At 41.4% G+C, this 25,985-nt stretch overlaps 1 protein-coding gene across 1 annotated transcript in view; it reads right to left on the reverse strand.

Annotated features, from left to right (window-relative positions):
• LTK (leukocyte receptor tyrosine kinase) overlaps positions 1 to 25,600 on the reverse strand; it is a 95,612-nt gene extending 70,012 nt beyond the window's left edge. Inside the window, exon 1 of the mRNA XM_076343516.1 lies at positions 25,402 to 25,600. Within this exon, the coding sequence (XP_076199631.1) occupies positions 25,402 to 25,600 (199 nt within the window). The remainder of the gene's footprint in view (positions 1 to 25,401) is intronic.
• Between the last annotated feature and the right edge of the window lie 385 nt (positions 25,601 to 25,985).

The following is a 25,985-nucleotide window of genomic DNA, read 5'->3' on the forward strand; positions in this document are numbered from 1 at the left end:
AAGTATCTTCTGCCTATGCTGCTTCCGCTCTTCCCAGTAACACGGCTATTTGAGACTGGGAAGGAAAGAGGCAGATCAGTGAACATCCAAACCGAACTTGCGGCTTGTACGAAGGGGATCAGCAAATACCCTAAAAGCATATCTTAGCTTTTCACTGCATTATGCCATTAGTGGAGACATCCATGGGAAATATCATTATTTGTGTTAGAACCTAACTCCGCTCTTTCTTTAGAAATCAGTCTAATAACTGAGTTACAGAGGAGCAAGGAAGGATGACCCCAATTTCTTTATTACTTCAGAAAATCAGGGCAGCAGGCATGCTGCACAGTTAGTACTTCATTTTTTTGCTGGTAGGACTGGTACGTAGGACAGTTTGCTTGGAAAATTGAAAACCAGCATTTTAGAAATTAAGCAAAGTAATTTCCTTCCAAGATATTCCATTTAACAGGAAGAATCTTAGCATGTGAGATACTGTTATTTAAGCTGTCCAAAATTGATTTCAGATGTTTAGAAAGATCAAGCTAGTGAAAAGGACTTATACTATTACTTTTTTGCTGCTCCCACAAGCATTAGACAGAGCATATGTTCAGTTACCCACTTTAGTTTGATACTCCTGCAATACTGCAGCAGTCTTTGTGATACAGTTCAAACCAAGTCATCATTTAATGAGGCAACTACCTTTTTCAGGTGGAATGATGCAACTGGCACACCAAGAAGAGATCATACCTAATCCTTGGCTTCTACTCTTGGCCTGGGTCAGAAAACCCCTAAGACAGCTCTGCTCCATTGCCACAGATTTGAGAGTTTAGTATCACAGTCAGCTCTTGCTTTTTTGCATTTCCAGAACTCCTAGCACAGGGTGAATATTTTGTGATCCTTTCTCATCTAAATTTCCATGACAGGGCTGCCTGGGACTGTGGCAGGCTGTACTCAATAACCCAAGGGACCCAAGTGATCCTATAATCCTCTGTTTTTTGCAGCACGCTTGGCTGCTCAAGTGAATCCACTGTCAGTAAGTCACACACTTGACTCCTCCTTGCCTTGGCAGGTTACACCACCATTACGTAAGTCTAAGTAGTCTGGCATGAACACCAAACGAGACAAAAAGCCATGAAGAAATCAGGCTGTAAGGCTGCTTTAGCATCAGTGACATAGCAATGTTTTTCAACAGTGTTCTGGATATTCTCAAGCAACAGAGTCAAGGTGTCCTCCTGGGCTGGTTAGATATTTCACGTATTTTTGCTTCCTGCACAACAGACCTTCATCTGTAGGAGCCTTTTACCTCTCTACTGAAATCCAGTCCTGATTCCCACCCACGGGTTGACATTATTGTAGCTTTCCCTCTCTTCTAGCTCCTTAGCACACTGTATTCACTCGCAACCATTTCAGGATTAACTGACTTGCACTGAAGAAGCCTGGTAAATGTAAAAGCTTTTGACCTCCAACCAGGTCTCTGAATATGTGAATTTGAGGAGTCATTTTGAATGATATTATGATATTTCAGTGGAGCTAAATGTTGGGTTTTAAATGTTTTTTCTTTTGCTATTTATATGGACATTTCTGCTAACCCAGTTCACAGTACAGTAAGGACCTGGTTTTATGCATGTGAACTGATGTATTGAAGAGATTTGCTGAAATGAGCGACTAGCAGTTTGTGGATAATTACCTTAGTTAATTTTGGATCTTTTAATAAGCAATCCGCAACTTACAGGGTATTATTTTGCTGCTGCTTGAAGTACTGTGCAATATGTGGGAACAAAGGATTTAATTTAAAGAAAGACAAACATCTTTCAAATACCAAAGCTAAATTACATTTTTTCCCTCCAGGCTTCTGAGTTTAGAAGAACAAGAATATACAAAGCATAGATCTATGCACTCTGCATAGATTTTCTTTCTAAAAATTAGCAAGGAAATATTAAGAACAAACCAACATATCACTAGGCCAAAACTGGTTTAAATTCTCTAAATTAAAATCTAACTATAGCCAAGTCTAGGTCACAAAGAATTTGGATCAATAAATCGAATGGGTTAGTAGTGATGTCTTAAACAATCAAATTCTGAAATCATCAAATGAATGCATCAGCTAATCAAATCAAATCACAAGGTTAACACAGACAGAATTGCTTTTCATCAATCCTCTACCAAGAGATTGAAAGTGATGCCTGTTTTCTTTTGATCTGAAGCTGCACCTCAGTTCCAATCTAGCACAGAGGTCTTGGTGCAGCTGTTGCGGAACATGACATTCCAAGCTGACTTTAAACCCTTAAACAAGTTTTAAAAGAGTGCAGCAAGCTTCTTTCTTGTATCACATTGTTGTTACACAAACTATTATTACTCCACTAGTCTTACTTCTGATTTTGCACACAAAACCCCAAACAATGACGAAAGTCATTATCGAAACAGGTTGGTAACTCACAGTACTGAATAACACTTCTTCACCTGCTTACTAGTTTCAAAAAGCCCTACCCAGTTCTCATTTGCATGCAGGGAACTATTAACAGCATTATTTCCCACCATTTCAACCATGCCCACCCTCTAGATACTCTGTAGAGTAACGAACAAGGAAGTTTCCTTCCGTCAAGGTTAAAGGAAGAGAGAATGAGACTTAGGTTTGGAGGGGTTTTTTGCTTTGCCAACTTGGAAGCTTTGATGCAGATGACTGCAATTACTGGCACCAAACAATGCAGTAGCTTCTTAGGAAAACAAAAAAATAGTAGTAAAATGAGATTACTCTTCTCTAAATGGAGAGGTGTCCAAGTGACATGGTCTGTCTAGGGGCTCCTTGTGTAGACACTGGGAAGAGAAAAGTACCTCTAGACAGCAGTTCACTGCATGTCTGCCAGTTATGGATTTGCGACAGAATTGAATCCTCTCTGGACAGCCTAGGTAGGGTGAATCCCAGTGTTTCAGGACTGAACTGTTACACTGATATAGCCAAGGACAAGTGTCTTCACTTCCCAGCCACTCAAAAGTGAACTGGAGATGTTTTTCTGCTCAGTAGGACTGGTGAATCATGAGAAAGAGCCCCTCTTCCTAATAACCATATTTTTTCTTTTAAAAATAAAAATAAATTAAAAATGCCAGGACTGGGATGGACTTCCACTTACTCGGAGATTCAGGGACCCTGTTACATCAGAAATCCAGGGACAGTTAAGTGACTTGGGCATCCTAGAAATAGCCGGTGTGGTCTAATTCTCTTGTAAGACGGATGCTTTTGGCTACCACCTTAGACAGAGTTTTCAAATGCATTTAAAACCAACAAAACCACAGTACTTTTGCATTTGCCTTTCAAACTTTGGCCTGTGTCACCACAGAGAACCACAATGACAATGACACTTTCAAAACAGCCCATGGTGCAACCAGCAGCAGTGAATGTTACAAAAACATTACTCAGCTGGGGTGAACAGGAGACAACGTCAAGGATGCTCCTTTCCTCCCTTCTTTGGGGCAATGGTTGGACAGTACAGGCAGTATCAACTTCATTTAAAAGGATCCCAGAATCTTCATAGCTGTAACCCACAGCTGAACCATTGCTTTCTATTTCTCACCCAAACTCATACAGTCTACTAGCAGCTCTGAAAATAAACAAGCAAACAAACAAAAAAATCCAAAACCCCATATGCATGTTCACAAACCTCTTAACCACTGTCCTATCACTGCACCCTGAGAAAATGAGGGAAGTAGACAAAGCCTCATCTGATGTACTTGAGAGTAAATTTTGCCCTTAACTTTTTCAGTGTGTGTCATTTAATTTATGAAAATTAAAGTTTACCCAGATGCATTTGGGTAGGAGTTATTCCAATTCAGTTGCAAATAAACTGGAATAACAGCTAATAAAAGGAAATATTTCCTGTTTATTTCAAGTAGACTAACACCCATTATGGGCTAACACTGCTAGGAATTTAATGTAGCTTCCTGAATCAGCTACATATTCCTTAACCTTGATATTTACTTATAATGGCAACAGCTACACTGACAAAAGTTAGAAGTTTCTGGTTTTTTCTCAGTAATAAGTTGGGCACTGAAGCTGAGATATGAGATTTCTGATGGCATGCTATATTATGTTTTCACACAATTGTATGTATACTGTCATTAAATATTCAGCAACTTAATAGTGCTAGGCACATTACATTTTTACGCTTGGAAGTTTGGCCAGTTGCATAAAATACTTTCTTAAACTTCTATATGAGATAATTTTGTGTTTCTCACAATGCCATTTTCTCCAAAAATGGGTATTGCTGGAAATAACCTTATTTCCAAGTCTTCTATTTAAACTCCTTGTTTCCCTCATTCAGATAGAGATTTATTTTGGGAGGGAGAGGCAGGCCTGGGTGTGGGGATGGAGAGGATGGTGCACTCCTCATACATGATGCTTTTGGAGCATGCCTTTAAGAAAATTTACAATCTCTATTCTCAGCAAGTACTTTTGCAAGATTATGTTCATTTTCTGAAGGGTAGATGCTGCTACAGTATCTGTAACACAGGTTTTGAGTGTTTACTGCTATGTGATTTCTACTCATAAACAAACTCCTATCAATTAGTCTCTAAAGTTTTCTTTCCTCAGTCTGGTCACAATCCTATTTGGCTATTGCCAATGCTTAAAGAATCTATTCTCATGAAGAAGTAAACAGTTAATACCCTATCATCCATTCAATGCTTTCCGCTAATTTCAAAATTAACCCATTCCACAGGTTTTGTGAGAAATAATAAAAAGATCACTTAATTTTTTCTTTAATCAGTCACATCAAAGCCCTCCTGTGCTGTCTGAGCTCCTTCTTTATAGAATTTTGATTATGGTAACCTAAGAATGAACATGCTTAGATATGTTAACATGCACTGCATTGTTGTCTCCTCCTTTTAAGGTCTTTCTGCTAATTCAGCTGCTTCCATGTAAACTCCATCTGTTTTTGCAACATTGCTGTCACAAAGTATAGCAGGTGCTGTCTAACCATGTCCAGTCACTTTAAAGTTTTTCTGGTGGCATGCTGCAGAGCAGAGTTCAACATTCATCCTCTTCACATCAGTCAAGAATCAACATTCATTTCCATGCCGCACAGCTTGTAGTGATCAGACACCTAGTGTTTTGGTGCACCTCAGTGGCTGACACAATTCCAATATCTATTTGATCACATACATAACAGCTGTAAGCACTATCTGTCAAATCTACCAACATTTTTTATTAACCCCTCACCCTTTTCTTTGCTGATGTATGCACAAAACTTCCTCAAGTGATTTTAAGAAGTCATGGTTGATGCTTTTATTCTCATATGACAGTGATATATATCAGATAACCACAAGGGTATAGATGAGCAATAAAATAACCATAGTACAGAAATAAAAGAAGTGAACAGATGTTCGCTAATACAGAAAAGAAAGAGGATCTGAGGTCATTCAGCCAGGTTAGAAGTATCAAATTATTAACAGATATCCAGTGAACCAGCAACTGGTGTATGTCTCTGTGTAATTAGCTCCTGGGTACACACCTTTCCAGAACCCTTGAGGTATGAGGGAAGCTGCTATGAGATTATAAATCTGCTTAGGAAGGATAGGCTGTGTAAGACAAAAGAAGAGATGAATCAGTGACACACTGTATTACACCACTGCTACCTCAGTCCTGCAGGATTTGAACGCACATGGCTTAATATCAAGTAGCATGTAGCACAGGAGGGAATAAAGACGTGGCCATTCACGAAATAGAAATCATAAGGTTCTCAATAATGATGCTGAAAAGCCAAATTCATAGAATCATAGAACAGTTTGGGTTGGAAGGGACCTTTAAAGGTCCTCTAGTCCAACCCCCCTGCCGTGGGCAGGGACATCTTCAACTAGATCAGGTTGCTCAGAGCCCCGTCCAACCTGACCTTGAATGTTTCCAGGGATGGGGCATCCACCACCTCTCTGGGCAACCTGTGCCAGTGTTTCACCACCCTCAGCGTAAAAAATTTCTTCCTTATATCTAGCCTAAATCTATCCCCCTTTAGTTTAAAACCATTCCATTAACAGTAGATGTCATATTTACAAGAAAAAAAAAACAAACCACAGTACATGTATGCCATATAAAAATGTAAGAGTACTACACCTTCTCAGGCATAAACAATTTAAAAATCAAGAGCTCTAGACAGCTTGAACCTAAAAGTCCTTACCAAACTGGCTGGTGGTACCTCTGCCATAACACTCATTTTAGAAAGTCTTGGAACACTGAAAGCATCTCAGCAGGAAAAGAAAGTGAGCGTTTTCTTGATGTTTAAAAAGAGTAAAAGGGGAATCAAATGATATGCTGGATCCTGATTACAAACTTGAGCAAAATAATGGAAAAATTGTATTACGTTTGATTAATTAACAATAGGAATACAGTTAAAAAGACAATGTTTCATGGAATAAAAGGTTGTCTTAAACCCACCTTATTCTTTAGAGACTATAACAGCATTGTCCACATGAACATACCCTACAGCTCCTGAACTCTTTTCAGTCTTCCAACACTCTAAAGTTGCAACAAACCCAGCAATTTAAAACCACACCTGCAGCTGGTGATTTTCTAATGACAAGGACATACTCCATCAGCTTTCCAAAACATGGCAGAAAATTACTTCTGAGATCTTTTTGGCTAAATACGTATGAAAATGCATCCTTCCTTCCTTCATGGATATTTCTTTTTAATGGCATTCATTAGTTTATTTGTTGGTATTGCATTCTTTACGATCCACTGTGTGGTATGGATATTAAAGAACATGCTAGGTCTCCAGGGAATAGACCAGGACGTGTTAGGGCAGCAAGCTCCTGGCTTCCACAGTGATATTCAGCTGCTTTGCATGTAATGGAAAAGAATAATAAACTAATGTACTTTGACAGGGACCTCCTAGGTCTGTTCACAGACAGCAGGTTTCAGAAGCATACAACCTTTTCATTTTCTGTTTCTTTTTTTGAGAGGACTCTTTGCCATTATATTGGCAACAATCTGATCTGATCACTGACATTTATGTATTCTTGTTTACAGTCTGTGTGCCAGGCACACGTTATTAATAGGTGTGCCATTGATTCTAACATCAGGGAAATGCAGCTCATATCAACCTTACAAACAGCTAACTTTCCTTCTAGTGCCCAGTCTATTTTTCACAGTAACTTGCTTTATCCTACTTTTCACTTACACCACAAGTATTTCAATTTTTAATTTAGCTTTCCAGTTAACAGATCAGGTTTATGCAGTTGTATCAGAGCTTGTGGTCTTGTGGTTTTCCTTTGTCAGAAAGGGCCATCTTTCTCAAATTATACTTTCATACGAGACTATGAATACAGGAATTTTTTGCTAAACTTCATCTAGCAGTATGCCTACCACCAGCACCTTGGCAGCAGCTATATGGAGCAGCACGGAAGATTCCACCCTCTACAATTTCTCTTCAATACCGCCAGGAAAATATGGAAGTACTGCCACAAGTCTCCTCTCAGTATCTGCCAAATTCCTTTCCAGAAGGAGAGATTTCAATTGCTCCATGCCAAAATTTAGTTTTCATAGGCATAAGTTGTGAAAAGGTGGGATGCACAAGAGTACTGTTAAGAGATTAAACTATTTCTTACCATAAATTGTCCGGTAAATACATAAGAGTGGGATTCATGACTTCAGACACCTAGTACTTAGGTGTTAAATCTAAGCTAGTTAAGAAAGGGAGAAAAGCATTACAGGAAGAGTCTAGAAGACTAGCTTAAACTGCTCACCTACTAAATGGCTCAAGCTGGCCAAAAGGAATCCTATTGTAAGTGCCACGCAGTGAACTGGTTTGTCACGAGTTCACTTTGTACCTCTTAACATGTGCTAAAAATCTCTGACATGACAGTAAAAGACTGCTGTCTGGATCAGCCATTCAGTGGCTAAACTAGGTTGGAGGAAAGTACAAGATTAAAAACTGAATCTTCTGGCAGTATCCCTTGCATTCTTCATGATCAAGACCCTGGGATTAAATTCCCCAGTGCATTACCAACACTCTGTGTTACCTGGGGTTTGTTCTCTTAGCGCCCAGGGTGCCATCTGTAAAAAGAGGGCAAAAGAACTTTTTATCCTGCTCATTCTTTGGTGTCTCCTGTAAGTTCTTCAGGGTCACATCCTATTCTTTTTCTCCACACCATCTCCTCCCCCCCAAAACAAATCAGGACATGGAAAAGGGAGAGGATGTTTATATTATGCTGTGAAGAACTTCGGCATCAACTAGTAACTTTGAAGAATAAACCTGAAGATGAAAGATGCAGATGAAGGACCAGACCCTGTCCAGCAGTCACATGGCGTAGAAAGAATGGTTTCCAAGGAAATGGACGTCTAGGAAGTAATTTGAAGTTAAAAAAAGATTTCTACATGCAGCCCAGAGAAATGCAGTTTTATCAGCACTGGCACAGCCTCCAGCGAAGGAATTAGCAAACCTGGAAAAAAAAGAGCACACATAACATCCACTGAACTATGACTAGGTAGACCACTAGGTTAACCGCAGTGAAAAGCGTTTCCAGTTAATCTGCACTGACCCCTAACCACCTAATTCCCAGGATATTCCTGCTTATTGAATGAAGAGAAGGGGATGGAAATTATGTCAAGGAAGAGACAAACCAGGATCATGAAACTCAGTCATGACAATTAACAAAGAGATATAAAGAAGCAAATGCTAAGCACATGTGCATAAGCTGAAAATTAGACTAGAGACTCCCTAGATCAGACATCTATTGATTTCTGAAGGAATCCTGCAAGGTAGGCTATAACTAAACCAAAATATGTGAATTGAGAAGAGGGACGGAAAGAAAGGATGAAAGAGGAGAGAGAGGAGATGTTTGAAGTTTAATAAGAACGACTAATTTTCCAATTTTGTGTATATATAAACACACATGTATATTTAATTGAAGATACAAATGGAACAATGTAAGACACACAAATAGCATAATCATCAAACAAGAGAACAGTTCACAATCTCTTTAAATCCCAACCCAACACTTCGAAAAGTCAGAGTGGATTTTTTTTACTTTTAATGACAGAAATTATGTTAGCACCATGGGCTGCTACTCCAGACTCTCTCTAGAAGTGGACATGTTTGCATGAATTATAATTAAGAAATTGGAGGAAAATTTTGCACAGTCTAGCACAACTGACAAAAAAAGCACCACACATAAATTACAGACCATGCCACATTAGTCCTAAATGCCACAGATTTGACTGCAAGGGAGAATTAGAGAAAGATACTCCAAAAGCAACAGATAACTAGAGAGACAAGAAACCGATGACCAAAAGGCAAAAAAAGACATGAGGATGAGGGGGAGCTACTAGTTGGTAGTTTTGTATCATCCCAACACACCCTTTCAGAAGTAGGGAGCACAAATCAGTGGGCCCTAAGTATTGAGACTGCTCCCCTTGGACATGGTGTGCTGCAGCCCAGAGGCAAAAAAGATGGGCCCAGGAGAGTTTAAAAAAGGGAACTGCCAGGGTACACAAGCTGTCTGAAGCCACGCTGCCATGGCCTTGTTGTGGACCCGAGTATACTGTGTGCAAGTGAGCAGGTCTGTGCACAGCTACAAAACAGGCTACAGAAAGCAGTGGTGAGAGGCAGCAATTATGGGAGCACCACATTACAAGTTAACTTCAGACTCCAAACAGCAATGCAGACAAAACTGAAGACAATGACAGTGTTAAGGCAGACAGCCACGATTTCCAGACTGAGGAGGTCAAAAATCAGGAAGGCAAAGAAAAGGTCTCAGCCACAGGGAAGAGTGTCTCAGAGAAGGACAGCAGCAACCAAGAGGAAGTCCCTCCTCAACAGCAACAGGACAAACAAAAAGTGGGAGACTGGTTTAGAGATCACAGTTGATGTCCTTTGCCAATGAGGCCTGACAGGCCACAGTGGCACGGCAAGAAAGGCACTTTCTAGGGTATAGTATGTGTGAGGTTGGTGAAAGCTCTGCTAGAAAGAAAAACTGTGAACTATCAGGGACCTTGAGAAAAAAAAAAGGAGACTTGGAGTAGTCATCAGGAAATCAATCTGTGCAGACAGGGCTAGGATGCTAACTCGAATCACAGCACCAATATAAACAGACTTCTTAATAATGAGACAATTTAATAAGTATGGAGCCCTAATGGTATGCTGAACATTAAAAAGAGTGATGTTTTTGTTGCTTACTGTTTCAGAGCAGCACGAGAGCTAAGCCTTCGGAGGAAGGTGAGTCTGGGCAGTCTCCTAAGATCTGCACGTTTCTCTTATGGAAAGGATTAGGACTAAGCTTGTTCACACTGTTCAAAATATTTGCCACCTGAGAGATGATTCTCCAGTATGAATACCTTAACCCGCAGCCAGCACAATGTAAGAGGTGCAGAATCTTCTTTCAAACTGCAATTGGGATTACTGTTGTGAGCAATGAACTTTGGGTAACAGATTCTGAGTGAGTGGGAGAGCCCTGGTATTCAGGACTTCCTGAACGGACTAAAAGTCAGGGATGACTTAGACTACCTTATGGCTGTTTGGCAAATTGTTTCTTTATTTTCAAAGACACTTCTGTCATTTGTGCCAAGACCTGAACTTTATTTTTTGATCCAAAAAAATCACCTTTGGGTTGAAAAAACACAACACAGTTTTTGCTCATGGCCTAAAACAACATAACCAAGATTTATGAATTGTACCAGTCTGCTTTTGGTTGGAAACTGACTTTGCAAACAGAAGAGTGGTCACCTGCATTTTATTTTTTTCACTTGGTTTCCCCTCCAGTAAAGAAACATAGAAGAAAGTGGGGATGATAGCCAGCTGATCCCACTGTTCTCAAAACACATAAAACAGAAGACAGTCAGTCGTGATGTAAAGAACGACTATGACTAGAAGGATACTTCCTTATCTTGGCTTTTAATTTTATTTTATTTTTGGCTTCCAAGAGAGTAAGGCATGGTTTAGAGAGTGAAGTGTGGTTTAGAGACGAGATCTTCGGGTTACTATACCACACTTCGCAACTGGAAAGCAGCTAAGGGGGGATATTTTATATGAAGGCTTTCATTTTACTTCTGACAGGAAGTCTTTAAATATAATGAGCCCTTCCTTTCCTTTAAAGGACCGCTTCAGGATCAGTGCCAAAATAGAAATGGTGAAATTAGGAATTTCTTTCCTCCCAAGGAAGAGGGCCTCAGATTACTGTCTCTCATTACCGCAAGGATGAGCTTCAGGGTTTGACAACTTTATGAATTACTCTAGCGCACTGGCACAACCAACACCATCATGGCTATTCCCATATTCTTAACACCCACAAACTGTGCTTTGAAAATATCCCCCAGCTCTTATATCCAGACAGCTTTATGGAAGGGAATGAGTAGTAGAAAACCCAAATGACTGATAGCTAGGCCATACCAGCACTGATCTGACCCATTTTAAGACAAGGGGGCCTCTCTCATTCATTCCTTTCAAAGATGTTTAAGCCTGTCTTAAGCTTCACGCTGAAGATGAGAATGTCACAAAAAAACCCCACCCCAATGTGAAATCGGTGCAAGGACATCAAAGCAGAAGAAACCAGAATGAGTGTCTGCAAAGAAACAAAGATTCTTGGGAAAATTTCTGACTTCCTTCAGACCATGGATAAATCGATTAAACACTAATGAACAAAATAGTGCCTGAAAGAAAATTACTGGGGACAGTCCCTCCCACCAGTCTTGAGCTATTTCATTTGCAGGCAGTAGGGAAACGCAACTGGATGCATTTCTGGATATATCTGGAAAGTGTCTATATGCACGAGAAACAAGCACACAAAAAACACTGGATGCAAACAAACAGAAGACATGAATGTTGAATTCTCTGGATATCTCAACTCAAGCTCTTACGTTTGTTCAAGAGAAAATAAAATCACCTTCTATTAGAGTGAATTCATGAAACACTGTGGCTGCTGGAGTCCAGACCTGCTCCACCACCACTTACCTTCTGAAGTACTAAGTTCTTTTGGAATCACGAGAAGAGCACTCACTGTCTGGAAGTGATTGGTGGGGAAATGGTATTAAACCATCAGCTCTTTTCAGTAATTACTCACTCTAACCAGGCCTTTGTCAGAGAATTATGAGAGAGACTACATATCCCAGTAGAGTCTCCCTAAAGATCAGTGCCTGACTATTGTTGCCTACAGCTGGAATTTCTTTGCTGGCAAGGGGTCACTTCAGACCTGTCCACACAAGGGAGAAAAATGAGGTTTCTATTCCTCAGCCCTCAAACAAGCAAGCTAAGACGAACAACAGACAGCCTTAGTTCTTTGCTCCCAGGACACCAGCCAGCACGCATGAGCCAGCACAATGAGGAAAACAAACAACATGAGGTCAAGAGCTTGTGCAGTTTTCTTCTCTGATGGCCCTCAGTAAAAGCCTGAATCATGACAAGTCCTAAAGCAAACCTGGCTCTGCCCCCAGTGCAGTATATCAACGTGGAGTCCCTTACATAAGGCAGCTTGCAGGGTGACAAAATGCCTCACAGTGGCATGTAGCTTTTAATAGTTAACACAGGCACTGCCTGAAAGGTTCTTTAATTCCACACAATACCTACACTTCAAGCGCACGCTCTTCTGACATCCAGAAATCAGCTACCAGACCAAGCCTGGGTTCCTTGACTCACTGTGCCCACCAAATGCAGCACACCTGTCACAGCTTCTGTCCATTTAGACGATGCTTGGACTGCTCATCCAGCATCTCATTTTACCTTTTCAGCTGTAAACAGCCTGAAATTGTAGCTGTAATTAGCAGATTATCACCCACAGGAAAAGACCAAATACATATTTGAGGAGTACTGTTCTTTTCTATATATGATTGTCAAGAGTTCCCACTGCCCACCTGGTACTCCACTAGATACCCTCTCAGTGGAGGAGAGAGTAATATGGAAAAATCATTGGTGTCATTTTAGTCTCCCATCAGTGCTCAACAGAGCTTCTTCCAGAGCTCTCACAGAATCAAACACCTCAAAAAATCCTTTCTGTGCCAGCTCCCCCTGAAGAAGCCTCAACTCCTCTGCATCAGGAAGTTGCAAATGACGCTGTAAATACCAGAAGTGTCCCAAGCACTTCCAAGAATCCCTATCACCACAACAGCCAGCTACTGGGTCAATAAAAGCCACTGCTTCTGTGCAAGCAGAGGATGGACTCCACTATATCTACAGTAATGAGAAAGTATGACAGAGCATGCACAACGCTTGCACTCTGAGGGAACTGCACAGTCAATAGTAGATAGTATATTCTTTTGGAAGCAGATGTTGAAGCATTTGCATTGCCCTCCACCTAGGAATGGCTTCGACAAGAAGTAATTTCATCTTGCGTTAAGAAAAAGAGAACCATGTAACTTGCCACAGTGCCATAACCACGTCTGAAGTATCTAAGCTAGAATCTGTTACTGCATCCTTCTATATCACAATATTTTGGGAGGGCTGGGTAGAGAGTAGTTGCTGTTGGGGCACTGAATTCCTACTTCTACTCAGAGCAAAACTAGGTTTTAAAGTTACTCTGAGGCACGATGGAAAGCCAGTTCAGTTCCTAGGACACTAGTAAGGCAGGCTTCACTGATAGATCACTGCAAGGGAGCAGGCTACAGCGTGCTGGGCACAGGGAGGCCTGCATTTGGCTTTGAAGACAGTCGTGGCCACTGCTATACCTCCACATCAACACACCAAAGGCACACAGTGCAGTGCCCAGGCCTGTGTCTCTGAAGAAGAGATGCGGTTAGCGTGCCAGCAGAGGTGGACAAACACCTACCCCTGCTATCATCTCCCCAGCATGGCCCTGTCAGCTCTAGGCAAGAGTAAAAAACCTTGCAAACATCTTCCTCACAGCCTCAGCTAGAAATTGTTGCCAGCTTCCAAGGTAGGGACCAGAACTTTGTCAGCAAGTGCTCTGGCAGCGTGTGGAGTCTGCCAGTGCCAGCTGAGACTCCCAAATGAGCTTCCTAACAGCTGAGCCTCTCAACGCCAGCTGGACTCCAGAAGAGGAAAGCAGTCAAACAAACACTCAGAGGACGCTAAGAAGGTGGAATGTGAAACTGAGCACAAATTTCAGCAGAGTATTTAACAGTTCGGCAGCCAAGATTTCAAATGTCTTCCTTGCATCATGGCTAGCATTCTCTGCTGCTGTAAGCAATGCTCTCCTCCAAAGGACACTCACCCTGAGTAATGTGTACTTTATTCTTTGCATACACTTACTTCTTCCTCTTTATGCGTCTGAGAATCTGGGCTTTGAAACTAAAGGCATAGAGACACCAAGTGATTGCTTTGCATTCTTTTAAAGCTCATGCCAGGTGTGAGTAATGGAAGCAGAGAAACAAGCTGTGTACTTCTTACAAGACCTAAAGACACTGGTGCATCCTTCAATGAGCTCAACCTGCCAGGTGCTCCTACCCACTGTGTGTAAGACATACCAAGCCACAGGAGAAAGAGCGAGAGCAGTAAGGCTGACAAGGTGCAGGGGATTGGGAACGGCTTTGCACAGCAGGCAAAATAGTCAGAAAGGTTCCAAGACCCCTAAAAACAAATTTGACTTAATAAAACTGGTAATGTTCAGCACACAGCTCTGTCAAAAAGATGAGGGAGACAAAGAAAGGGAAGCTGATTACTGTATGCTAGTTAGCATTCACAAAACATATTACTTTCGAATAGCACCAGCATTTGGTTGCACCTAGAAACCCAAGACCAGCAATTATAGCTATATTCTCTCCTCTCTTTCTTCCTAAGATGAAACTATACTCTGAAAGTTGTCTCAGTGTCACAAACCACTGAGCTGGCATGAAGCATATCAATCACGTCACCAGAAAAACAAGTGGGAATTTTACATCTATTTATCAGTGCTGTGCCTTCTCAGGAGCAGATAAGGATACATTATGGAAAAGCAATACAAATGCACACCTTTAAGGAGAACATTTTTGTTTCCTCCACCAATGGAAAAGCCAATGCTGTCAGAAAGCTCTTATCAGTAACCCAACATTCAATGTGAAAGAATAAATAGACTTTTTTTTTTCAAAGCAACACATTTAAATTTCCACTGAAATTGAGTTATAGATTCTCCTTAATTACATTTCATTTAAAAAAGGCCAAAAAAATAAAAATAATTTTGTGCACTGGATCTATTTCAAGGAACTAGAACATACTGTTTTATGTCTCACCACATCTGAATAAGGGAGATAAAATAGGTAAAATAGGACAAGGATTAAGGCACCAAGACTAAGTAGCCTTCCCCAAATCATACGTGGCAGAACTGGAAACCAGCCCTAGAAAATCTGACTCCCCTTACCATATTGTAAAAGGGTTAGATAATACAACCTTCCAGTTCACTTTGCCTAACTTAAATTTAAAGTCACATTAAAAGGAAAAACGGATTTACTCTGTACATTTACTTTTAGTAGTACATTAGGACAACTGAAAGAATGACAAATGCCTCCAGCGCTGCCAGTACTTATAATTCTATTCTGAATTCAGTTCTCTACAGCGTTTTTCTTAAACATGTAGTTTCTGGAGCCATGTAATGACATGAAAATTACAGCAACAAAAATTGCTTAATAGTTACCCAGGATAGCAAACACAAACTGGAAAGACTCAGAAACCAGATGGCTCATAAATATGTTTGTTTTAATTTGATGATTTTTAACCCTATCTTGTGATGTGAAACCTGAGCTTGGAGAGTTTGGGTACCAGAAAAACAGTGCTTGCTATACATTTACCCTTTGCCAAGTTCAGAAAGACTAAGCAAGGCACTTTCAGCTGTCACTTCTCACCAGCTTTGTTTCTTGCTCCTTTGTGTGTTTGGGTCACCAAGAATAAAAGGACATGCTTCAGAGTATTCTTAAATGTAGCTGACCTTTTTTTGAAAACTCATGGGAGCACTTCTGTGCATGCTAGAGCTTATAAAACATTTTGCGTATAAAATTTGTCTGGGCCGAAAACTATTTTACTGTCTCCCTTCTAGATGATAAATGTAAATCCCAGCTCTCCACCTTCAGAGCAGATTCAGTCCTATCCCTAATTGTTTCAGACCACCTCCTCTAACAACAATCTATACATGGTATGGGTCAAAGCTGAAAACAGACTCTTTTGTCTGAAGGGCTAAGAGAAGACTTGAAGGCCACACAACAACATGGTGTATCTCTTATTCCTCAGTACTGTAGCATCAATGATAGGATTCAGACTACCAGTCTGAATTTTGTGTCCCCTAAAACTGTTAAAAGTTTTGATAACTGGATGCCAAAAACTAACAAGGTCCAAAAATAAGAAATTGTCATAAACAGAATGAGATAGCTAACAACAATGTTTTTCTATTTAGTAAAACCGGATTGCAGGTATTTTCACAGTGGTACAAATTCATACGGAGGTTGTCAGCTCACTGACATCTAGCTGACAAGGCTGACATCGAGCATTTGTTTCCTTGCAAGAAAATGGAAAGCAGACATCACTAAGTTAGATAAGGGTGTATTCACATAGTCTAAGTTCAGGTATCTAACCTTACAGATTAGTTTCACAAGACACTTATTTCAATGACTGGGGGGAGAGATTCATTAAAAAACCAACAGCTTAAGAGTTCCCCAAAGCAATTCCTTCCCCCCACCCCCTTCCTCTGGCCCCACTGGGAGACTGACTGCCTTCTTGTCCTTGCCCAGCAATCACCATCTCCTCAATTGTACCTACACAAGCTGTTTAGGGTCACGCTGTAACTGGACCATTAAAATGATTTACAAAAAAAGAAAGCTAGCTTTTAACCTAGATAATTTCAAAGCATCCCTACAGTCTGACTGACACAGCTAAGATGAGACCATGCTGCCACTTGGGGGTTGGCAGAAGTCAAGGTGGGCATGAATGCTGGAGAGCTGAGCTAAACATCGCCTGAACGTTGACCACCTTCATGTTCACTCAGTCTTGAGAGCCCTAAGAAATCCAGTGGAAGAATCAGCACTTCTATGTTTGAAATACTACATTTACTTGACATAAGGCACCCCCCACCATTCTCGGTAGAAGAATGTCAGTAACATCATTAATTGGGCTGTTGCCTCTTGTCAATCCTCCTTTTTGCAGCCACAGAGCAGTTTCTACCAGTAATGAAATAACTTCTCTAGCTTATTCTGCCTATACGCTGGTACTACAGTGAATGTAAATTCTACTGAAGCTTAATTAAAAAATAACCATTAGCTAGATTTACCATAGCTGATAGCCTATACAGACACATGCCACATAAGTCCCTGCAAAATGGTAATCTATATATTAAATATATATTTAAAATCCTTTCACAAACAGTCATGAGCAACCCCTGAGTATTGTACAGTTTTGGATAACTGCATCCACTGAGGAAAGTGTGGAAGTCAGCTTGTTTAAAGCAAAGCTTTTTTCTATATGTTTTCAGGTCCTAAAATAAGTGAAAAAAATTATTCTCCATCAGGAAAAAAACCCCAGATACTTCCTTTCATTAATTTTCATGCATATATATGCAGGAATGCACACAAGAGAGGAAAAAAATGTTTGGGAATTACAGTGCGGAGGGAAGAAATAAGAAAAGCTACGTCCTGTCCAAAACTTATCAGGAAATCAAAAATGAAAATAGCTTTTAGAGGGGAAGGTAAATGCTTGTGTCTAACCAGACCAATCTAGCACAGCTCTAGATGAGGTGAAAAGAGCTAGACCTGTGTAAGTCTTTCATTTTTCCACCCACCTGAACAGCCAGAATACAAGCCCTTTTGAAATAACTAAATAAAAGCCAGCTTGGTTTATTCACCTCATTTTGCTTATAATTAATTCACAAGGTTATTTTTTAATGAATTTTACTCACTTTCAAATTTCTTATCTAGGATTGCAACAGACTGACAAACACAATCTGTCAAAATCTGGGAAAGTTTAAACTCTTCTAAGAACCTGCTAGATCTTGAAGGGTCGGGAGGCATGTGGGACTTCAGGAAAGTTGAAAAAAAATGGTGACAGAAAGTATTCTGCGATGACTATGCTATCAGGGCTTATAAGATACAGAAAGTCCAGTGTCTCATTAAAATCTACGCTGAACTGTTAGCCTGCATGGGGTTAAAGAAAGTTTCTTTCAGAGGTTTTAAATACTATTCAGGCTCCTGTAGTGACTGTAAACACATAAAATGCTCCCGTTGTGAATTACATACTTTAAAAGTGTTACTGATGTAGAAAGATCTGGACTCCAGCACAGTATACATCAAAATGCCATAGAACAAACTCTAGAAACATGTTAAAGACCAAGGAAATTTCAAGCAGTCATGCTTTTCTATGATTCTATTTGCTGAAGTCAAAGTAGCAAATATGTATTAATCACTTGGAGCTCAGTAGGAAAAAAAAATTATTAATAGCAGATATTTGGAAAATTAAAACTGCAGTTAAATAGAACAACAGAAACAGAAAATCCAAATAAATCAAGACATCTAAGGTATTAGAAATGCCTAATCGTCCATGCTCCTTACATTGTCTAAAATACTAGTCAAGACACCAGGGCCTGCAAAACTGCCAAATGACCTATCCAGTGAAGGAAAGCAGTTTTTCAGTTCAGTTCCAGTTGGAATTCAGCTTTGCCCGAGGTTGCTCAGGCTCAGGCTGACAGCTGCTAACCCCTTTTTTGGTCATCCCAAACCACACTGGCTGGGCTCATGGTCTCCACTGGAAGAGAGTTCCTCCATCCTCTGCCCCAGCCCTGACCAGCTCCCATCCTCTCTGTGCATCCCCCCCAGTTTCCTCCTGCCTCCCTAAGGCCAGGAAGGCGGAGCAGAAGTTGTGAGGCAGAGCTACAAAGGGGAGTGCCCGGGCACTCAGAGTTCACCCTCAGCATGTAGAAAAGGTCTTGGTCACAGCTGCAGAGCCACTCAAACCAGCCCTGCATCGCTGCGTGGAAGCAGGCACTTGTGAGGGTCCCATGGGGAAGTGGAAGCTGGATGTGAAACTGCTCAGAAGCCCACCACAGTTCGGGACGCTGACGGCATCTCTGCTGTGGGAAGCCAGATTTCAGCGAACTGTGACTCTGACCCCACAACCTGTCAGGTTCAGTTCTCACTGAGGTTCCAATACAACTGCCATTATTGGGTCGGTTCTGATTCAAGGCAGGAAAAAAGTTCCAGTTTGGGTTTCATTTGGCTCCTGGACAGCACAAAAACTCTTCACCATGACAATGCAGGAACAGACACTTCTCACCTCCTGCACTTCATTCTGTGCACCAAAACACCATCACATCCCTCCATGTCACTTCCTAGCGTGGCTCTCACTCAGTTACTTTACCACTCCTATGTTTTTAATATATAAATATGTATATCCATAAACATAGACACAGGGGGAGAGGTGTGGATGCTTTAACCCCAGAAAATTTGGCTGTCTGTGCCCTCGAACACATGCTGTGCTACAGACCGGGGGAAAAAAACCAAAAACCTAAGTGAGCAACTGAAATGCATGAATAAATGCATCATTCTTGGCTGATATGAATCCCAAAGCTTATGGGATTTCAGATACTAATTTGCTGAAAATCTGTGATGTCTTATTAACAGACATGGCTCTCCCATTAGATAGAGCAAAAGTTAAGCTGAGTTGCAAGGATAGATCTGTGCTTTTTGGAAAGACTTCAGCTTGTAATTCTATACTTCAGTCTCATTCTTGACTACCTTTAACTCTGATGAGCCTGCTGTGTCAATAGGTGTTTCTTCTGTTTTTTTTAAACTCAGTCAGTGCCATTGTCAGGGAGTTTCTTTCCTTCATATAGAATAGAATCGAATAGTTCAGTTGGAAGGGACCTACAATGATCATGTAGTACAACTGCCTAAAATAAATATAAAGCCAGCTAGAAATCTTAACAAGTTTTTCACCGACAAGTGGAAGAAAAGGTTGTACAGAATTGTGTAAAGTTTCGTGTTTTTCCAGCCAGCTTTATGTGAAGGAGCACATATAGAAAACCAACCTGAAATTCTCCTAAAAAGATAAAACCTGGCCTGTGGATGAGCATCTTACTGAAATTCTGAGTTCTTTATTTCCTCAGTACATATGGCAGAGTTGCGTTTTCTGGGTGAGGAAGACTGGAAGGTTATCTCTGTTTTCTTTTACGTCATTTCTCTCTGTTTTCATTGCTCCTCATGGGCCCAGTCGTGCTGGTATCACACACACTGCAAGAAGCTGCAGTGTGGAGGCATACCACCTCGAGGAAAGCTCTTAGAAACAGCATACCTGTGGAAGTCAAAATTGCGTCAGTGACACTCTGCCACTTGCCTGGGAGCTGTAGTCCTTTAGGCAGTGCAGAGACCTGGGGAGGTCCTGACACCACATTTGCTGAGTTGTAAAGGTCCTACACCCTGAGGTGCACCACCTCTTGCACATCGGGCATAAAATGGTAGGAACCTGGTGTTCCCCAGGCATAGCCCCTCCAACCCCTAATGGAGCTGAACCAGTCAAAATCTGAACCAAAGGCTCTACATGTTCCTCCTGTGCACACATAACTCACAAGAGATCTCGGTTCTCCCTATTCACTCAGAGCACATCTGTCAGACCAGCTGCAAGTCACCTCTTAACAAACACCTCAACTCACCACTCTTCCAAGCCGGCCTGCTATCCTACCTGCCGCGGGTATCATCTTCGCATACCCCCTGTCCTGCTGATAGCAGGCCATATCAAAGCACTGGGTTTGTTACATGGCAGGAGAGGAGAGAAGCAGGGGAGCAATTATAATAGAATGGAAGGAAGAAGAATTGTAAGAGGAAGGACTGATGCTGAGAGACAGGAAAAGACTATAAGCCTGATCCAATTAATTAACATAATTAATGTCATTATTTTCCTCCTCTGATTTAAGCATTCAATACAGAAATCATGCTTAATTGTAAGAGTCTCAGATAAAAGTCTCCAGATACAGAAGGGAAGATGTTGCACTGCTGTAACCGTACTCCCATAGAGATCCATCAATTTGCGTTAACTAAGAACCCCATGGATTACTTCCTCTCCATTTATTTCTGGAAAGAGCTCACCTGCCTCTCAGCAGCTGCTTTGTGCTTCTGCTTTTACTAAAGGTTTGCAAAAAGTTCAGGTTGTCTTTGTTTCCTTTATTTCTGAGGAATTCGATCCAATACCAAGCTACAAACAACAGTACCAGCCACTGTGTATATGTACAGTAACGAACATCAGCCTGAGGACAACCACCTGCATGCACAAATCCGGGTACAAATCAGCACGTGGTATTACAAGGTAACTGAGCAGTTTTAATACAGGATTTTCCAAGCTACTGGCAAGCCCAAAGAAATTAAAAAAGAAAAACTGCCACAGGTCAACCTGACAATTTTTCAGAAGTTTTATAAAATTGCAAAGACCAACACATTTCAGGGAGTGTTGAACTATAACATTTCGTGTCAAAACTAAACATTTGATACTAAATCATGTTTTAAGATTTTTAATTAAAGATTTAATTAAATCTTTAAATTAAGATTTAAGATTTTTGAATAAAAGACTTCTCTAAGCAAAAGTTTGAATTAAAAAAAAACCATTAAAACAGCTAGACTCATTTGAATGTCTCAATATGAACTAACTGGTGCACACACAAAACAAACCTCCATACATAACAGCTCAAAACCTAGACCACTTTATAAAGCATTTTAGTGTCACCACATCAGCATTTTTCACTAAAATTAATTCAAGATGAAAATGTCTCTCCACTCTAGTAACAGACATCACAGATGCACTTCTACATGCCAGCACAGCCAGCGCGACCCCATCACACATACAAACAGGCTGAAGACAGGGACCCTCTTGTTTATCTGTTTAGGACTTGGGGGGGGGGGGGGGGGGCGGGAGAGGAATGCTTTTGAAACATCACTGGAGCGGGGCATCCTTTTCTCCAGCTTTAACCTTATGGACTAGTTAGAAACTGTGAAACTATGTATGACTGACAAAAAGATGGATTTCTCCTGTGGCTGATCACAAGACATTGTCTTTAGCTCTACAGTAACAGTACACACAGCCCACTATCTGATTTCTTCCTCCTCCACCTCAGTCCTCTCTCTTGATGTAGTTTACAAATCCCCAGTGTTCGTCTGCATATGCTCCCTTACTGTGGGATTCCCATATATCTATCCTATCCTTTTCCACTGTATTTCAAAGTGTCCTCAACTTTGTCATGTCTGTGACTTAAAAAGAACTGTCTGTTTTTATTTCAAGGCATCCTCCCAATGTTTGACTTTCAGTGACAGTCATAGTGACTTGAATTGCATATCCAGACTGAGCACGGTATCTGTAGATATCTGTCCTGGTTGGAACTATTTAAGTGAAAATACTGAAACCACTACTGTACCTGTATGCTACTTCAACTGAGCGGAGATAGTCACAAGAAGAAAAAAATAAGAGAGAAGCTCTTCAATGAAGAGGCAAAAGAGAACGTAGGGCCCCATCCCTTCCACTCTTGGCATGCTCTCCTCTAGACAGACAAAGGGATACATAAAGCAGTAAAGGTTTGTCTAACTGAGAGAGATGCACTGGTTTATTTTAAGTTGGCTTGCAACAAAATGAGGTACTCCTATGTAAGCATCTTCATGCATGTGTGGACCGATGAAACTTAAACCAGCTTATACTCGCTCTATAAAACAGGACAGCTCAATTCTGAGAGGCAGACAAACCCAGGGAAAGGAAGAAAACCTCCCGGGCTTCTGAAAACAGTTTGTTAGACAAACGCACAAATGCAAGGAGGAAGTAGCATCCAGGAATGGGGCGTTCACCATTGCCATGCTGATATACCATTCCACAAACAAACCAACAAAAGGCCGGCTGTCTTACTCCTAAACCTGCCATCAACCTCCCTATGCCTCTCTGCCTTAGAAAGGATTCAACGAAACCCAAAACCATAACTATTCCTCAGGCTGAAATTAAACATAACATATCCTATTCTGTGACAGCTTCACTACAAGTATTGGAAAGGGCTGTAAAGAAAGACTTGACAAAATGCCTCTACTAATATTATCTCAAGAACTGTGGTTATACTCAATAGCTAAACTCTGAGCAATTACATAAACATGACTGTACTTTTGGAAAGGTGTTTGAGTTTTGCCTGGGACATATGTTGTGCTGTAATTTTGCAGATAGTTTGCCTTCCACACCCAGAGGCAAGAGCATGACATCTGGCCAAGCACAACCCAGTTTTTCGTGGAGGAGAAAAGGACTGACCTACCCCCTCCACCAAGCTCAAGTAATCAAAGGAAAAGCATCCAGTATGAAGACTCAAAGCAATGCTGGTGCTTAAAATAAAAAGAAAATTCTCCCACACATTCATCTGGTGGTTTTTTTCACCTTATTCCTAGCCACCTCCTGAGACCTGAGGCTAATGTGCAACCTCAGCCTCCGAATGACTGTGAAGTTGCTTTGACACTGAACAATGCACGTTTATGCACTGAGTCCTTTCCTGGTGTTGTCGTTGTTGGTTTTGGGGTGCCTTTTCTGAGGGTTTTTTCCTGCTGTTGTTCTCTACAACTTTCTGAATTTTCTCAGAGAGTCTTAATTTTTGCAACAAAAGGAGTTCTGACCTCCTCCAGTGTTTTGGGGTGCCAAAATTTTCAATGGATGGGAACTCTGAAATTATCCTTTTAGGATACAGTAGCTCATTAGAAAGGCATATGCCAGCCAGCAAAACAAAAGAGAGAAACGTGGACCTGTAAATTCCCTCATCACCAAGACCTTGGGCTTTCCAAATAAAGAAGGAAATGTAAAGCCACTCCAAGAATATGCTCCAGGAAAACTTCCTCAGTGGAAACACAAGTGGTTTTTAAAATAATTGACTGCAGAGTCTGAGAGCTGACCATAATAACCCAGTGAGACAAGCAATCCCCATGTGAAGATTGTGACAGCAGCTACACAGTTAAATGCTCATGCATCCAAGACTCTCCCTGGGTGACTGAGATTATTTTTGGCAGAAGATTGGACAGAGATTGTAAAATGTACGTTTGTTTTCATTTAGCTCTTTACTTGGTCTCTCTGAAACACACCTTTTTTCATCTCTGTCCTAATACGGTCATGCTTCAAATCACAGACTTGGAGTTACAGAAAATATAATGACTATTACACTAACCTTACTTGCATGTTGAAAGTCACTCCACCAAAAACACTGGGATGATAGTTAGCAGCTCTTGATGAGACCACGTGTCATCAGAACTGAGGCTGTGGGGACACAGAGCTCTGCTTGCATGGGGTATACTTGCCCTGGGACCCTTTCACAGTAAAGCAACCTCCTCCCAGTAGGAATAACAGGCCAGAAAAAGCCTGAAATCAAAAACTCTGTGCTATGCCTTGGCATTCAACTGTAAAGAGAACTAAATGATGAAACCTGCTTAAAAACTGTTGTCCCAGCGTGTCTTCATATAAAAGAAAATATATACAGGTTCAGCATTTAGCCAGAGACAGAGAATTTCACTGCACTAGCAAGAGCAAGCTGTAGCACCCAACAACCTGTCTGCTTTACCTCCTTCCCTGCCTGGAAGTAGCATGATTTGTTACACTGAGAAATACAGAATTGTCTCATGATCCTTGTCTAAGCGTCAAGATGATGTCTCTGCACTGGGCGTACTCTTGTAACTTCAGCACTCTGAGAAGTTCAGCATGTCCTGATACAGGTTTTTCTCTCCTAATTTTCATAACAAGTTTGCTTACCACTGTACACATACAGTAAATGTGTCCCACTCCTACCTTCTCCCATCATTGCTTGCATGCATGCTGCTGCTTCCCAACTTCTCTCCTATTACTGCAGCTTCCCTCCTAACATCTCCTTCCTTCTCTCCTACTGTTACTTCATTCCTCTTGCTGCATTTCAGAACCAAAGCTGACAATGACAAACAGAGCGGCACAAAGATTCCTTTCAAAACTCAGCCTGAGCATCACTCTCTAGGTGGGAGCTCGTAACCCCATCTTTCATAGTCCCGATACCTTCTTCTCCCTTTATCTGTCCCCCTCATCTTTCTCCTTAGACAAAGAACCTTCTCCAAACTACACCTTTTCCTGTAAGCAACCTTCGCTACTCCTGGAGCATTACTTTCTCCCACCTCTCCAAAATAGTCCCAGAGAAAGCAATCCAGTAATCAGAGAAGCAAAATGGTCCTGAGGTATAGCTGTTAATTTCATGCTGAACCCCTGTACAATGACAGCGCTCGCTTCCGAGCGAGCCTCGGTCAGCAGCAGCCTTTCTAAAACTACGGATCACCTATTCATTTCAGTGAACAAAATTTACGTAGAATCAATAACCATCAAGATTTATCTTCCCACGTCACCCACTTTATATATGTTTCATGCCAGTACTTTCTCCCCCCTCTCCTTTTTTCCCCACTGTTTTGAACATAATGCTTTACTGGTTTTAAAGGTAAAAGCATCGGGCAATGAAATAAGTCTGAGTCCCTGGGCATAAGCGGGAGTTTGCACCATAAGGAGATGGGGGGAAGAAAAATAAGTTACTTACCCACAGTGGTGACCCACAGCACCAGCTGTGGGAGCCGGTTCATGGCTCTACGGGGTGCGGGCAGGTCCCAGCCGGGTGCGCGGCTCCGGAGGGGACGTGCCCGGCTCTTCCTGCGGGCTCCGCAGGAGCTCTGAGGCTGGGCTCGGGCTCCTGCTGCCTTGGAGGAGAACTCCCACCTCCTGCTCAGGAAGGCTCGCATGGGTCCTAGAGCCACCCCCCCTTCCTTCCCTCCTCCTCCTCCTCCCTTTTTGCATACCGCTTCTGCACGATCAGCAAATCCATAAGGCAGTTGCTTCAGACATGAACACATCCATCTATAAATTTTTTAGGCATTAGTATTCACTAGGAAAAGCTGAATTCAGCATCTTACTGGGTTGTTCCCCCTTCTCAGTCTTCCCTTACAGCTGCCTCAATGACACACACAAGATACACGCACTGCCTGGACCAAACTCAGCTCATATTTAAGAAGATAGAGAAGATTCCCTTGGCCTGGAAGTCCTTTCACTGTCTGCCCTGAAAGAGAAATCAGACCTATTTACACAGCCTAGATACCTGCCTATCTTTCCTTAACTTCATTTATAACC

This window comes from Aptenodytes patagonicus, chromosome 7, assembly GCF_965638725.1.
Source record: "Aptenodytes patagonicus chromosome 7, bAptPat1.pri.cur, whole genome shotgun sequence".
In the NCBI taxonomy this organism is placed as follows: domain Eukaryota; kingdom Metazoa; phylum Chordata; class Aves; order Sphenisciformes; family Spheniscidae; genus Aptenodytes; species Aptenodytes patagonicus.